Source organism: Syngnathoides biaculeatus, chromosome 5 (assembly GCF_019802595.1).
Source record: "Syngnathoides biaculeatus isolate LvHL_M chromosome 5, ASM1980259v1, whole genome shotgun sequence".
Taxonomy (NCBI): Eukaryota; Metazoa; Chordata; class Actinopteri; order Syngnathiformes; family Syngnathidae; genus Syngnathoides; species Syngnathoides biaculeatus.
The window spans coordinates 8,221,027-8,238,069 of record NC_084644.1 but is presented as its reverse complement, the minus strand read 5'-3'; the positions used below and the strand labels follow the sequence as shown (position 1 = coordinate 8,238,069).

Below are 17,043 nucleotides of genomic sequence, written 5' to 3'. Positions count from 1 at the left end.
GACGAGACAGATATTCAAAGAGGTCATATTATGGAATACCAGCTGAAAATACCAGAAAATATCGATGGATTTCGGCAATTAAACGTGATGGAAGGTGCCCAACCTAATACACGCGACTGTGTAGCGATCGCTTCATTTCAGGTAGGAATTATTCTTCTCAATTTCAAATTACCAAGAAGTATTTATAATGCCAAATTGGTTCATTTGAGAACAATGCATTAAAAAAAAAAAAAAACAAAAAAAAAAACAACAGGGCGTAGTCTCCGACGTACACAGAAGCATGTTGCGGCCACGCGTTAAACTTTGGTAAACCTCTCCGTGACGAACATTTTTTTTTTTTTTTTTTTTTTTTTTTTTTTAGATATCCAATGTTCCTAAATGAGTCCAATGTGAATTTAAAAGTAATTAAACCGTCTGTCACACAGAGGTTTATGTACGTTAACGTGTGGCCGCAACACGCTTCTATGTACGGAGGCTGAAGCCTATCTCACGGGTTTATTTTCTTTTTTTAAACACGCATTGGACTCATTTGAGAACAATGCATATGTAAAGAAAAAAAAAGTGTCACGGAGAAGTTTAACGTGTGGCCGCGATACGCTTCCGTGTACGGAGGAGACGAATTCACTGTCCTAATTTTTTTTCCCCCAATCATAGTTAATGAATGCGAGTTTGTGGAAAACCAGAGGTCATTTATTTAAATATTGTATTGAAAAAAAATCATAGTGGCTGCATCACTATGTGGGATTTATTCTTGATTGGGAGCAGATCCAGCAAGGAAGTATTTGTAAGCGTCCAGACTTTTCTACGCTTTCAAACTCTTCCGTGTAGATCTTGACGACTTACTCACTGGATCCATGTGTAGATCCAGTTGTCCAAGACAAGCGGAAGCGGGTTAAAACGTCGACTCCGGCATTAAATATGGGTCCTCTACGCCAAGTGTCTCTCATTTTTCAACGTAGCTTCTTTTATTATCACCTTCTAAATTTTGGCAGTATGGCCAGTCACGTGACTTTGGTGACATAGGTGCACCAGCTCTATACGACAAGAACTGTTGTACTTTTTTGTTGAAAAACTTTGTAAGGTTACAAGATTAAATTTGGAAAAATATATTATAATGTTATTATATTCTCAAGATGGGGGGGGGACTAATTACAAAATCGCGGTATCTAAGAGTGACAAAAGTTGAGAAACATGTAATCTTGGGAGGGACTGATTTATGCTACCAATACGGAATAAATGTATCATTTTTATTATTATTATTATTTTTTTTCAAAAAAAGGGAAATTTGTAGGCAGCATCAAGGTACGTCCAAGGTGATCACTTTTTTCTTAGCTATCAGTTATCACGTGGAATCTCATCGCCGCCCCCTACTGTTTCCAACGGGTACTGTAGCACATCTAAAGAGGAGCTTTTTCCGGGAAGGACGTCCACAGACGTCTAAACTAGTCACAAATACGACAGCGGCCGGGTCCAGCAGTGCAAATAAAAAAAAATGGAATGTTTACATCAGTGTAGCCAAACGGTCAGATTTCAATATTTAATACAGTGAACCCCCGCTATACTGCCGTATCGTCGACTTCGAAGCAATCGCGGTCTACGTTTTTTGCATTATACAAGGCAAGCCCGACTTCCGAGTTGTGTGGCTTCAGTGCAGTACCGCATTGTGCCACAACATGCCAGGCAGCACTGAGCTCGACTGACTGTATGTGTTGCTGCTCTCTTTGTGTGCGTCAAGTAGCAATTGTTTGAAAATCAACAATTAACCTAAAACTGATGCTAATTTTCATGAGTATTGTATATGTTAGCATTAAGCTAGCAGACGTCTGTTAGATGAAATGATATGGTGACTTTTCGACATTTAAATGTGCAGTGTTTAGTACTCTTTTGTTCTATTGTCCATCGGTGTTAACGTACCAATTGTTTGAATATTTTTGATTTCCATAACGTCCATACTGATACTAATTTGTGCATTTTTTTTTTCTAACGGCCGCAAGGGGGGCACTCGAGCAGAAAAGGTAAGAGTGAGACCGGTGGAATATATGTGCCGAGGAAGTGACTTTTACCGGACTGGCCCTGTTGGCACTCTGCTAGCGTGTTTCTGCCGCGTCTCAGTGATTTTTACCAGTATGTTTTTTTTTCTGTGTACCATCTTTCTTTGTAAATATCTCGTGTTTCAATGTCAGTTTCAATGTGGGCACTTGCGGCCTATGTATGTACCAAATGGTATTTCCTTTCCAAATGTACTCGGTGGGGCTTATAACCAGGTGCGCGCTGTAGGCCGGGAATTACGGTAAATATTAACATCAGGGCAGTACGGTGGCGCGACTGGTTAAGCGTTAGCCTCACGGTTCTGAGGACCGGGGTTCAAATCATCGGTTAGCACATCTGCCTCACAGTTGAGACGTCGTGGGTTCAAATCCTGCCTTCTGTGCGCAGTTTGCCTGTTCTCCCCCGTCCATGCCCGCGTGGGTTTTCTCAGGGTACTTCGGGTTCCCTCCGACATCCCAAAAACATCCATTCATTGGAGAATCTAAATTGTGTGATTGTGATTGGTTGTTTGTTTCTATGTGCCCCGCAATTGGCTGGCGGCCCAGTTCTGGGTGTACCCCGCCTCCTGCTCGAATATAGCCGGGATAATCTACAGCTCTCCCGCGATCCTTGTGAGGATGAGCGGCTCAGAAAATGGATGGATATTAATGTGAACATTTAAGCGGGTTTTTAAAAGATACGGGTTGGTTGAACATTTTGCTGTTTAAACAATTCATTCTGTTCGCTCCTCCGTGTGTATCAATGTACCAATGAGGGGGTCTGGACGGTACCCCCCCCCCCCGCCAATAAACGGGGATTCACTGTACTGCATTTAACGATGTGGCCTCGATCATAACGGAGCGTGTTCGTCACTCAGTTCACTGTCGTGACTGTCATCGTTGGCCAGCGAGTCCGTGGAGTGGCGCAACGCCGCCATGCCGGAAAAGTCGGAGGGGAGGAGCGTTCCCTTTTTCACGTTGACCAGTTCTTTCTCCCGCGCCGCCGCCCCCTGCTGGCCGCCCTTCACGCGCTTCCACTTCATCCGCCGGTTCTGGAACCACACCTTCACCTGCGACGCACATCAGCAAAACACACAAGAAAATCAATTTAAAAAAAAAAAGTTTAACCAAAATAATCTTTTTGGATGGAAAAAAGTTGAATTCAATCAAGGGAAGGAATTTTCTAGGGAAAGTGTTTTTGATTTTAAATTTTCGGAAATAAGTAGAAAATCATAAAATGAAAGTGGAATAATGTTATGCAAATAGTTAAATTTTTCAAGATTATTTTGCATATTTTTCAGGGAGAAAAAACTATATTTGTATCCCTTCGAGGAGAAATGTTATTTTCTGAGAAAAAACACAATATTGTGTGCATTTAAGAAAAAAAATATTATGAAATTAAATATCTTGGTTTTACGAGACTGTATGTTTTAGATTTTTTTTTCAAATTAAAATGTTGATTTTTTTTTAGAAGAAATGACACTAAAATAAGTGTTTTTCCTCGATAGGGTTAGGGTTGTATATTTTTTCGGGGAAAGGAACTAATATTACATGAATAATGTATATTTTCAAGAACGAAGTCACATTGTTATGAGAATAGAGTTGTATTTTTAATCCTGAAAAAAAGCTTTGAAGAATAAGAGCATAAAGTTGTATTCTTTTGGTGGAAAAACATGAGAATTCTACAGAAATATCAGTGTTTTTTTAAGTAGCTTTTTGAAAATATTTTTGACAGTAACTTGGTATTTTTGATGGAAGAACACATTATTATTGTTTGTATTTTGGAGGCATTTTCCCGAGGAAAAGCTCGTCGATAAATTCCAGTTGTTTCAAAAGAAAATAAAGTTCTATTCTTTTGGTGAAAAAACATGAGAATTCTACAGAAATATCAGTGTTTTTTTGAAGTAGTTTTTTGAGAATATTTTTGACAGCAACTTGGTATTTTTGATGGAAAAGCACATCATTATTGTTCGTATTTTGGAGGCATTTTCCTGAGGAAAAGCTCGTCGATAAATTGTTTCAGTCACATGCCTGAGAATGCAAATATTTGAGTTGGACATATGAAAATCACGCCGGATTCCTTTGGAATCACGGGGCTTTTCCCGCCCGGGGCCGGGCGATGACCCTCCTGTTGCCTGAACACTTTCCAGATCCCGACCCCCCACCACCTGAGGACCCAGCATCACCCACAAAACCTCTAAAGCAACCCATCCATGTAACAATTAGCATAGTGCAACATTTTTCATCTTAATTTTATTTATTTTTCGGAGTCATGTATTTCATTCACCAGGGGTGCAGTTGTTGTTATACGTGCGGCCCAAACGCTAAAACAGGCGGTCATTGTGTGCGCTCATCCAGCATTAAAGGTTGCTGGACGGTCATTCCAAGTTCATGTGGAAAAAATGAAATGGATGTCAGGGAAGACATCTGACAGCGATTATATTGATTGGTTCTGCTCATCCGTCGCATCGGAGCAGGGTGGACGCCGTTAAGTCAGCAGACACGTTGCGCGACTTATTTTTATTTTTTTTAATCACTTTGTGCATGACCCATTACGCATATACATTGTTTAAATAAAAAAAAACATTTGAATTGTTTAAAAAAAAAATATTTACAAAAATCATACTTTATTTGGCGTTACCTTTTATGAGGCAATTGCATTGTGAATTATGACATTTTTTAAATTAAAATCTTAAAATTAAACAGACTGGAACAATTTTAATTTTGAATAATTTTTCTACTTTAAATTGAATGCTACAAGATATTGCACTTTATTTACAATTTTTTAAACATGAAAAAAGTTCTATCAAAATTTGCTGCACACAATTTGGAGTCTTCGATGAACCGACCCTGCGTGACTTTGGAATGTGGGAGAAAGAAAATCCAAATCCCGAAGAAAATCCACACCGGCATGGAGAGAACATGCAAACTACACACAGGAGCCTGGATTCGAATCCACGACCTCTCAACTGTGAGGCAGGTGTGCTATCCGATGACTCACTATGCTAGCAGGTTAATCAAAATTACTTGAAAAAAGAAGTGTAAATGTGTTAGAAGCTATCACACTCTTTTAAGCTATATTTAATTTTAAAACGTAATGACTATTCACATCAATTTTAACAAAAGATGAACTTTATTTACAATTATTTATATGCTTTATATGAACAAGAATGTAAAATATAAAACATCACAAATTATGATAAATTTGTAAATTAGACATACTTCCCTTCAAAATTATTTTTGGAAGGTGAAAAGAGATACACTACATTTTAGCTTTTATTGAGAATTATTTTAAATACAGCGGTGCCTTGGTTCTCGAACACAATCCGTTCCAGAAGGCTGGTTGAAAACCAAAACGTTTGAAAACCAAAGCGTGTTTTCCCATTACAATGAATGGAAAATGAAATAATATGTTCCAAGCCTAAAAAGGGTTGTTGTTTTTTTTTTTTTTTTTTAGCTTTTCCTGATAATAAACTGCGTAATAGAAATACATGTATGGTTTCAATACTTCATATAATTATATAATTTAAGAAATATTTATTTTTTGCTTAAAATGTATGCTTTAGCAGTGAAGTATGCTAGGCTGGTAATGCATTGCCGTATATGTAGCGACTCGGGCCCGAGCCTTGTAAACCTTTTTTATTAACAAAAGTGCAAAATAAGTTTAAACAAGCAATGAGGGGGAAAAAAAGCTGACATTTTTTTTTTTTATTTGCACAGAAAGTACATAACGTACAAAAAAATTAACTTGCAACTAGAGGTAGGATTAATGGAAAAAAAGAAAAAAGCAATGCAAAATAACTGTTAAAATATTCTTCGGTGGGGGTAACTCGCCCCTTTTTAACAAAGAAAGAATGTAATGTAGACTGTTTCTGCTGTCTTTTGAGCACATTTCTGAAGTGGTTCATAACAACGTCATCGAAATTTTGCAGTGCTCTGCAACATTCTGCTTTGTTAGGGTGATGGACTTCTACAAAATTATGGATGTCGTTCCATTTAGCGCAGATAGCTTTAATATCGGCACTTGAGACATCCTCCCTGCCTGCAGCCTCATCAGAATAAGAAGCAACTTTTCGACTTCGTCCAAGATCTGCGGCCTCCGCTTGGTCAACACGGTCGCTCCTTTCGCAACATCACTTGCTTTGAGGGCATCCTTGTGTTTCAGAATGGTGCTGATCGTCGATTCCGCCATGCCATACTTCTTGAATAGCTCAGAAACACGCACACCAGATTCGTGCTCGGCTATCAAATCCTTCTTGAAGTCGACAGTTTTACGCACCACTTTCCTTTTTTCAGCACCAGCAGTTCCACTTGCCTTCTTTGGAGCCATGATCGGGTTAATATTGCTCAATTGGAAGAAAAAAAAGTCACTACCGGACACACAACAGGAGTGTGTGGGTCAACTGTTGCGTTGCGAGCGTTACGTCGTTTCCGGCATTTTCGCGGGTGCGTTCGAAAACACCATAACAAATCGTTATGGGTCAGCTGGTCAGGGCTTTCAAATACCGATTTTCGTTTGAAAACCAAAGCAAAAAAAAAAAAATCTCAACATTTACGTTCGAAAGCCGAGGTACCAGTGCATAACAATCACGTCACAATTTGTCAGACTGTTTTTTTCATTAAAATTGAAACCAAAATAGAATGCTACAAGATACTACATTTTATTTTAAATAATTTTTTACATTGTTTATTCAAAATGATTTTTAAAATGTAAAATTAATTAATTAAAATTAATTTGTAAATGTCACTTTTCATTCAAACCTATTCTTTTGAATGTAAAAAAAGTAAAAAACATTAATATATAATATACGTAAAATTAGTTTAAAACTGTAAAATATTGTGAATATAATTAATATTAATTTAAAAATCAATAAAGTATTTTTTAAATTTAAAATGGTGAATACATTTGAATGTAACCAGATATCATGTGTATTATTTTTAAAATGTAAAGCAGACTGTAAAAGGGGCTACAGTGCAGTATATCCTGCATTTGGAGCCCCTAAAAAAAAATAATAATAAAAAATAAATATATGGTTATCTGTTTCTTCAGAGGACGTACTTGTCTCTCGGTGAGGTCCAGGTTGACGGCGATCTCGTATCGGCGTAGTCGGGTCAGGTAGTTGTGGTGGGCGAACTCGGCCTCCAGCTCCCGGATTTGCTCCTTGGTGAAGGCAGTCCTCTCCTTGCGCGGTTTGCCGCTCAGCTCGCACTTCAGCCCGCCGTCCTGGGACTCTGCCGGAATGATTACTTTTTATTTTTAGCCATTTTACAATCATCTCTTTTTTTTTTTTTTTTTTTTAAGTTCACCACAACATAACTCCAATCATGTGTTTCTCAGAAAATTCCGGTCACAGTCCATAAACAATGCTAAACGTGCATGTGGTAATTGTCAAAAGACGCTTGATGTGGGTCGGTATATTTTTAACGTTAATGTATGTTTTTCTGAGCGTTTGAAGTCTTTCGTCCGTAATCAAAAGTCATTTTTAAACTATTGAGGCACCTTGTAGGGTTTCATGTTTGTTTTGTTTATTTATTTGTTAGCCCTATAAAGACATACGATCGCCTTTCCTTTGATACGCGTTGAAATATGCGTTAAGATGCGTTATAATGAAATGCAGGATGAAAAAAAATCTGAGAATATCGCCTTTAATTTCATGTTGTTTTGAAAAATGAAAAATACTATATGGGGATTTTTCATTTTTCAAAACATTATGTTTTGTCCACAATCACCTTTTGTATAATCACGTTATAAGAAAATGACCTCAATGATATCACATAACAATGAGATTATTTCATTCCCTTACGCAAAAACAATTGATACGAGAATCGATACGGAATAATTTTTTATTAGCAGTATCGCGAATGAAATTGCAAAATTCCCAATTCTCGTCTCTGCTTACTATACATTGTTGACATTATGTGCTAAATTTACACCTCGCCATTTGTACTCCGTGTCTAAACATACCAGCAACTTACAAAGAACAATATTTTGCATACATATTGTGCATATAGGATATAGAATTATATATCACTGTCAATAATAATATCTTATTATACCTTTTTACTTTGTACTAAAACTACAAGTACATACTGTATATACATACATATAGTAGTTATTCATTGACTCTTTTTTTTTTTTTTACATTCATACTGACTCACTCAACTACTTTTTTTTTTATTTACTAACTCACTTATTTACTGATTTATTGCATCCCTCACTCACTTATTTACTTCCTCATTCACGGTTTACATACTCAATTGTCAACATGCTCAATCTTAATCTTCAGTGTTAGATATTAGAAATGAAGCAAACTGAGTTATGAGTTTGACCGCAGCATGAATTAAACTCTTAACTCAAGGTGCTAGATTTATTTATTTTTAACTCTGAAGTGGGGGATGGGGGGGGGTAAAAAGGATATAGCAATTTCTCCAGTAACACGTGCTAATGCGGCAGGCCAAAGTGTAAATGGGTCTCCACGAGCTCGAAACTGGAGTGCCCAACGGCGCTAATGCCTCAAGTCTTCACTTCGGGGACCCCCAGAAAGATGATATCTCCCCCCACCCCACCAACCCCCAATGACCGCTTTATGTATTCCGAATCAGATCTTTCTTTCTCTCTCTCTCTCTCTCTCTCCTCTCTCTCTCTCTCTCTCTCTCTCTCTCTCTCTCTCGCTCTCTCTCTCTCTCTCTCTCTCTCTCTCTCTCTCTCCTCTCTCTCTCTCTCTCTTCTCTCCTCTCTGTGTGTGTATGGTGGTAAACACTCTGTGAAAGCGCAATAAAGTCGAGAGTTCAAAAACTACTAAGTGCCTTTTTTTAACTCGGCAATTACAGCAACTTGCAACCCTCCACAACAAAAGAGGAAGAATATGAGGGGAAAAAGTGGTTATCCTTTTTTTTTTTTCTTTCGCGCGGAAAAATGTTTTCCTCGAGTGCTGTCCAATTAGGCACGCACGAGACGGAGGGTCCATCTGAAATGTTTTCCAAAAGCCTTTTCGAGGTGGAAAAAAAAGCAACAAAATAGCGCGGAGGAACACGAGAACTTTTCCACATGGGAAGTCACATCATTGGAATTTATCCCTGTCAACTTTGTAAAAACCTGCAGAAATACATTTAAAACTTAATAACCAGTAAAAAAAAACTTTTGTTTTACAATACAGAAACAGAAATAATTCTCAAGGCCTAAGTTTAATTTAAAGTGGATTTTTTTTAGATTGTATAATTTACAATAATATTATTATTAAACAATTTATTTGTAGTAGGTATTTCATACACTACTATTTGTAATTAATGTATTATTATAAATTATTGTAATTTTTTTAAAAATATATTAAATATTTTAAATACAATTCATAAATAGATTATTAATGTATTTATTTTATTATTAGCATTATTGTTGAGCGAATAACATATACAGGCAAGCAAAATGTATGCGTGTGCGTATGTGTGTGTCTGTGGGTGTGTGTATATATGCAATTGGATGAGCGCATGAGTACGTGTCTTTTTTTCTTGTGCGTTTGTGTTCATGTTCCTAATGTATGCTTTAGTGATTTTTTTTTTCGCCCCCAAGTAAAAATTTGTCGAGAATCATAGCACCTGAAACCCCGCAGACGCTCCCTTCTTTTTTCCGTGATACGTCTCTCGCCTTTTTGTTGCTTTTTCAATTATTCTTCTTGTTTTAAGTCCCCTTTTATTGTTGGTTTTCGGGGTTTCCAGATGGCGAAAGAGAAGCGGGCCTCTATCTGATATTATGACAGCTGATTGAGTCAGCAGGCTACGTGCTAATTATGAGTTATGGGGGGGGGGGGTGGAGGTGAGGGGTTAGCGAAGATCATCTTGCAAATCATTTAAGGCAATGGGAGGGGAGTGTGTATGTGTGTGCGTGCGTGTGTGCATCTATGCATGCTGAGTGTCTAATATTTTGAAAACGTGGAAGGGAGGAACTTGTTTGTTTTTTTTCCTCGATAAGCCATCCTTTTTTTATTGTGTCTTCTCCCGGAAAACGTGCAGATTTTCGCAGATTTCCTCAGTAAGCCATCCCTCTTTTCAGGAAAAATCTTGCATGCATGACGAAGTGAGATGTTTTTGTTTCAATACTTTGTAGACAAATAATGGCTTGAATAGTGTGACTTTGTAAATGAAAAAAATTCTAGCTATGAAATTTAAATCTTACTGTTTCCTTGATAACCATCCTCAGTAATGTCTTTTCTGGGCTAATAAGTTTTCTTGTTTTAATAATAATTGAATAGAGCAATAATATGGAACTTTTGACAGGAAACAAAGTTACTTCATTTTCCTCGATACTCAAGCGTCCCATTTTACTGCTTTAAAAATAATTTTTAAAAAAGCAACGCACATGATGGGACATTAACCCTTAGCTATGATTCGAATTACTGAGCTGTCAATCGGGGCCAGTTCTAAGGTTGGCACAGTCGGCAGGAATGATAATAACAAAACAATAATAACAACGACAAAAACAACAAAAAAAGTATAATGAAAGTGTTTTTTAGGCCAAAATGCAACAATTTTGTGGTTAAGGTAGGGAAAGTGCGTGTGGAGAGGAGGCCTTTAAAGGAGCAGCGCGGCGAGATCGCGTTGCCGGCGTGGACGCCAACGAGACGACGGCATTCGTGATGGATGGCGGCGATGAGGGCAGGTGGGAAAAGATCCCGCGGGTCAGCGGGGGCGCCTGCAACCCCCGTCATTGCGTTTTATATGGAACATCGTGCTCAGCTCATTTGAAGGGTCACAAGTGTCCCAATACAGTCTTTTGCTGAAATGGAAATATAAATACAGCTGGCTGCTCACCGGTGACACATTTTTGCAAAGTGTCGCTTCAAATGGAAAATTTGACATTTCTCTGCTGTTCCTTTATGTCAAATGAAAGCGTTCAAATTTAGGGGCAAGAGCCCTCAACAGGTCCCAAGTAAATATGAAAATTTGTAATATATTTTTTTGAATCAACTGATATTGATGAAGGCTTTCTTGATTTGTCAGTGAATAGTTTATTCTGCATTGGTTTTATTTTAAAGTGTTCAACTTTAGGCAAATTTGGGTATTTTGCTGCAAAAATATGTGAAATCCTAATTTATACTGATTATAAGCAACCTGGAAATTTTATCTCAAGCCAATAAAAAAAATGATGGGCAGGGGGGGATGTCTGCTGAGTGTGTTTATTTTTTCCCCCCAGATAAATTCATAACAATCATAAAAAAAATGTAATCAGTGCAGCAAAATGTTTGAATTAGTTAGGCTCCCCAGGGATGCATAATAATAATAATTTTTCCCTCCACTGATACTGAAAACTTTATTTTTTACAAAGTGAAGTCTAGTTGCCTAAAGTTAATCTATAAAATGTTAATTTTAATTAAAAATAAGATACATTTTTCTTGCATATCTATTCTGTTATTGTATCTTAAAAATCCAAAATCAAACTTTTAAAATTTTAGTTTTTTTTTTAAAAACAAAATAACAAAATCTTTAAATTGTAGCTTTTTAAAAATAGAATTAGCGAGTTTTCCCTCAATTAGCTATCCTTCCTATTATGTATAAAAATGTTTTTTTAATTTTTATATACAAATCATATATTTTTAATTTATTGCTAAAAAAAACATTTTATTTTGAAAAAAGTTTTCCTCGATAAGCCATTCCTCTCACTTGCAAGAGAGATGTTTCAACTTTTTTTGTTAGCTTTATATTGGAGTCAAAAGACACACAAATCCACGTTTCTACAGTTAACCATCCTTTTTACTGTCTTCCAGGGGGAAAAAAAAAACATCCAAAACGTTTTTTTTTTTTTTTTAACTTAAATATAGTTTGATTTCCTCAAAAAGCCACCATTTTTGTTGTGCCGTTTCTGGAAAAACGTGCAGTTTAACGACTGTACATCTGTACAATACATCAGTCCCAATTCCTCGATTGGCCTCGCTTGTTGTTGTTTTTCTTATTATTGTTTTAACAAGATACAGTAAGTACTGCCAATTTGTTACATCTAAACATCTAAATCGTATAACTATAAACCTATAAACATCATTATATGTGACCCACTGAAGAAAAAGTGTCAACGTCATATTTTTGCTCAATTGATTTCTTCATTTTGTGACAAAATTTGCACCAAATTGTCCATTTTTAACAGTTTTTCCCCCCATCAAATCTCTTCTTAAATTAAATAATCATTGTACTGCATACTTAAATATTTGGCTGCCACTATTTTCCTATGACCTTTTATTTCCAAATTTGTGGTTCAAAAATAAATAAAATAATAAAACGCAGGGCCAATTGTGCATTTGTAACCATACAGTTACTGTATATGATTTCATATGATTTCCAGAGGGAAGCCATTACTAGCATTTGAGCTGGGGCGAAAAGAAGTTTGCACCTATTTTGCTCGAGTGTAACCACTAAACGCATCATGTTAAAAAAAAAACAAATATATGGATTCATACGCGGGAAAAAAATAAAGTCAGTATTTGTACCTGAGCTGTCACTTTTTCTCTTTCCGTTCCTCTTTTCGGCTTCCGCAGGTGACAGCGTGGGCCTGCCGAACTCCGAGGAAGCCCCCGTGGGGGTGTTAGCGCCACCCAAGCCGGGGGCGGAGGCCCCCATCGCAGGCCCACCGGCGTGTGCCAAGTCCTGCGCCGCGGGCCCCCTGTCGTGGGACAGGTGGGGGTGCGGGTGGCAGAGGTTGGCCCGGGCTCCCCCGCCCCCGCCTGACATATGCGGGACGTGCCAGGCGGCGGCCGTGTGGTGCTGACCCTGCGGCGCCGGGTGGTGGCCGCGGTGATGGTGCGGGTGGTGAAGTTGCGGGTGTTGCTGCGGGTGGTGGTGGGGGTGGTACAGGCCGTCTTCGGGCGGATAGCTGGAGATGATGCAAGTGGACGGCGAGGACGTGGAGGACGAGGACGACGAGGACGCCAGGTCAGGGTAGGAGACGTGGTCCGAGCGTCCGTGGAGGGTGAGCGGCGACGGGGCGAAGGCGGCCGGGTGCAGACCCTGAACCGGGGCGTGGGGGCTCCGCAGGCAGCCGAAAAGCGTGTGATCCATGGCAAAAGCTCCTAAAGCGAACGGCGGCGCATATCCGAGGGATCCCCAAAGTTCCACAAAGGAGGGAGGGGCGCCGTCCTTTCCCGGGGTAATCCGCGCGGTCGCCGGGTCGCAGAGGGATAAGCCGAGCGGAGTGAAGCCGAGTCGCTCGGATATCAGGGGGAAGCATGGAAGCTGGGAGGCTGGGAGGCTGGGAGGAGGTCCCGGGGAAGTCAGGGAGCCTGGCGAGGGGCCGTTATAAATAGGGTGTAACGTGAGAGGGAGGCCGGCTCACCGAGGGACGGCGTGCATGCGAAAGGAACGCCGCCATAAATCTTCCGGGTAGCCTCACGGAAAGGAAGGATGTTTTTAGGGAGCAAAGGCCCCCTTAAGGCGGCTTGCTTCGGTTCACGCTTGTTGCTCTCAAGGCTGAATAAATCAAAAAAGTCAACACATCTCGCAGGTGTGTTCGGTCAGGTGAAAAGTGATTGGCGTCGCAATGCTTTTAACATTCAACCCCCAATTGAACTCTGCAAGATGAAATTTGGTTGGCATCACCCGCCAAAAAAAAAAAAAGGTTCAAAAATCCTTAGCAGAAAACGCACAGGAAGGGAGGGAGCCATTTTTGTTTCACGCAGCTGTTTCGACATCATTCTTTGGTAAATTCCTCAGGCTGTCACAAATGTTTTGAAACCCTCAGAACCTAATTGTTTTAGCAACGTGAATTTTCATAAGCTTATGTATCATATATCAGATAGTGACTCTAGAAGCCAGATCTGAAAACTCGCAGCTATTTTGGTTTGAAACAGATTCTTTACGCTCATTTTTATCAGTTTCAATGAATTCTTTATAATTATTGAAAATTCAGCCAGTAGAGCCTCGTTCTTAACATGAAATTTGGTTAGCGTGTTTATCACGAGTAGACTCGTAAAAAAGACTCAAGAATCCATCTATCCATCCATTTTCTTTATCGCTTATCCTCACGAGGGTCGCGGGGAGGAGGCGGGGTACTCACTGAACTGGTTGCCAGCCAATCGCAGGGCACATAGACACAAACAGCTGCACTCACAATCACACCTCGGAGCAATTTAGAGTCCAATTAGTTTTGGGATGTGGGAGGAAACCGAGTGCCCGGAGAAAACCCACGCAGGCCCGGGGAGAACATGCGAACTCCGCACAGGCGGGGCAGGGAATAGGAAATAATGGAGGATTAAAGGAAAATCTAAAAAGCATGAGGGGAAAAAAGGGAGTTTTCAACCTCAATTAAGGCAAAGAGACATCCATCCATCCATTTTCCAAGCCACTCATCCTCATAAGGGTCACAGGAATGCTGGTGCCTATCCCAACTGGCAATGGACAGGAGGCGGGGTACACCCTGAACTTGTTGCCAACCAATCGCACGGCACATGGAGACAAACAGCCGCACTCACAATCACACCTAGGGGCAATTTAGAGTGTCCAATTAACGTTCCATGTTTTGGGGATGTGGGAGGAAACCGGAGTGCCCGGAGAAAAGCCACGCAGGCACGGGGAGAACATGCGAACTCCGCACAGGCGGGGCAGGGAATAGGAAATAATGGAGGATTAAAGGAAAATCTAAAAAGCATGAGGGGAAAAAAGGGAGTTTTCAACCTCGATTAAGGCAAAGAGACATCCATCCATCCATTTTCCAAGCCACTCATCCTCATAAGGGTCACAGGAATGCCGGAGCCTATCCCAACTGTCAACGGGCAGGAGGCGGGGTTACACCCTGAACTGGTTGCCAGCCAATTTCAGGGCAAATGGAGACAAACAGCCGCACTCACAATCACACCTAGGGGCAATTTAGTGTCCAATTAATGTTGCATGTTTTGGGGATGTGGGAGGAAACCGGAGTGCCCGGAGAAAAGCCACGCAGGCACGGGGAAAACATGAAAACTCCACACAGGCGGGGCCGGGATTGAACCCGGGTCCACAGAACTGTGAGGCCAACGCTTTACCTGCTGATCCACCGCGCCACCACTCGAGAATCCATGCTGGAAAATTTTGGGTTCAATTTGGTGAATTTACGCATATTTTTTTTTTTTATGCTGTAGAAATTCACCTCCCGATGCCGGTTTCACTTAATGTGAAATTTGGTAAACCCACAAAAAAAAAAAAAAAAAAATCTCAAGAAGCCACGTATGCAAAGACAGATTTATTCTGCTAATTTGGTTTGAAGATGACACTTTAGCGTTATTTAGGCCTTTTCCAGCAGTCGACTTGTCCAGCAGCTACCAAATTTGAAACCGCATAAACGAGACAAATGAGTGACAGAAAATTACAAAAATTGCGGATTGGTATTTGCACGTGGGCTGATGCGGTATACTTGACGAGAAAAAGGCGTCACCTGTGACCTCCCCGAGGGAAGACGGTCGTCGTCATCCTCAAGGCTTTCTTTTGCGCGCCCCTCGCAAGTGTGAGTTCCACTTCCTGTCGGGCAAACGCCAACAAACGCATCACTGTTGACAAACACACGACAAGTATTATTATTATTATTGCGGAGAAAAAACAAACAAACAGAAGACGAGAGCTAACCACAAAACAATTTTGCTCCAACAATTCAAGTTTCTTGATGAATTATAAATACATAATTTATTACACAACACATATTCCATCACATTTAGTTCATATAAAATGCAGGCTCAAAAATTTGAGGAATGCAAAATTGGCAACCACTCTGCTTTTTTTTTTTTATTTTATATCTGGAAAAAAAAGGTTAAAATTCAAGATACATTTATAGGTTATTTAGGGACATCTGGTCAACTAAATCACCTAAAAAAAAAAAATCTTCCTCTACGAATTTGGTCATGCTTATTGTTTAAACATATGTAATTACATAATGCAATAATATGTTTACTATTGCAGCTTTGTGCGACCATATATGAAAGGGTCAAAATATTAGAAACAGCTGACTTACTCCCAGCACAATAATAAACACACAATTGTGAAACAAATAGCTCATTCTGTCATCATTATTTTTGTAACGCTAAACTAATGTGAAGTTTCGACTTCTTTTGGTCGTCACGGTGACTGCCAAAATGTCTGCGCACTCGGGAGGAGAGAGAGAGTTGGGGGGGTGGGGGAACGGAGGGGGCGGATTGGGGTAAGAGGGTGGGCCACGCTGAGAGGAAATTAATTCCTCTTTGAGAGAGAAAATTACTTTAACAGAACGCCGCGGCTGGAACGCCGCCATCGTTGAAGAAGGACCAAGGAGAAGAAGAAGAAGAAGAAAAAGAAGAAGAAGAAGAAGGGGCTTCAGAGGATAGTGTGGAATTGAATTTTTTTTTTCTTGCTTATTTTCTCTCTCTCTCTCTTCTCTCTCTCTCTCTCTCTCTCTCTCTCTCTCTCTCTCTCTCTCTCTCTCTCTCTCTCTATCTCTCTCTCTCTCTCTCTCCTCTCTCTCTCTCTCATCTCTCTCTCTCTCCTCTCTCTCTCTCTCTCTCTCTCTCTCTCCTCTCTCTCTCTCTCTCTCTCTATATATATATATATATATATATATATATTGTGAAACTGATGTCATATATTATATATCACCCTTTTATACTTAAACTTCCACCACTAAATGCTTAACTTTTTTGGGTGAAATAGTTTTTCTTTCCTGGAAAAAAAACACTTCTTGTTATGGGAAAAAAAAAAAATAATTCTCAAAATGTTTTACAGCAAACATTTACACTTTCCAAGTATAATTTTGAACGATTCACTGAAATGAAAAAATTTTCCATTGGATACCATAATCACCCCCCGCCAACCCCACTAACATATGCTTATCCTCACTAAGGTCGCCAACTCTGGATGAGAGGCGGGCTGCACCCTTGCCTGGTTGCCAGCCAGTTTTTAGATTTTTATATAAAAGAACAACTTTCATCGGTAATTTTTTCATATAGATTTTTGGGGAAAATCATAACTTTAATTTTACTTTAATGCCAAAAAAACAATAATAACATTTACAAAAATAAGAAGAGAAAGAAGAAGAAAA

The 17,043-nt window shown here is 39.5% G+C and overlaps 1 protein-coding gene across 1 annotated transcript; it reads right to left on the bottom strand.

Moving 5' to 3' along the window:
• Positions 1-453: 453 nt before the first annotated feature.
• meox2a (mesenchyme homeobox 2a) lies at positions 454-14,750 on the bottom strand. The gene is made up of 3 exons (XM_061819580.1): positions 12,500-14,750; positions 7,087-7,259; positions 454-3,097 (listed from the first exon to the last, which is right to left on the bottom strand). The coding sequence occupies exons 1-3, from the start codon at positions 13,065-13,067 to the stop codon at positions 2,879-2,881; spliced, it is 960 nt and encodes a 319-aa protein (XP_061675564.1). The 5' UTR covers positions 13,068-14,750; the 3' UTR covers positions 454-2,878.
• Positions 14,751-17,043: the final 2,293 nt, after the last annotated feature.

Excerpts from the sequence above, each read along its gene's own strand:
- meox2a (XM_061819580.1), bottom strand. The coding sequence starts at position 13,067 with ATGGATCACACGCTTTTCGGCTGCCTGCGGAGCCCCCACGCCCCGGTT. Across the intron at positions 7,260-12,499 it reads GAGAAAAAGTGACAGCTCAG|AGTCCCAGGACGGCGGGCTG; the intron begins GTACAAATACTG and ends TCATTCCGGCAG. Across the intron at positions 3,098-7,086 it reads TGGACCTCACCGAGAGACAA|GTGAAGGTGTGGTTCCAGAA; the intron begins GTACGTCCTCTG and ends TGTGCGTCGCAG.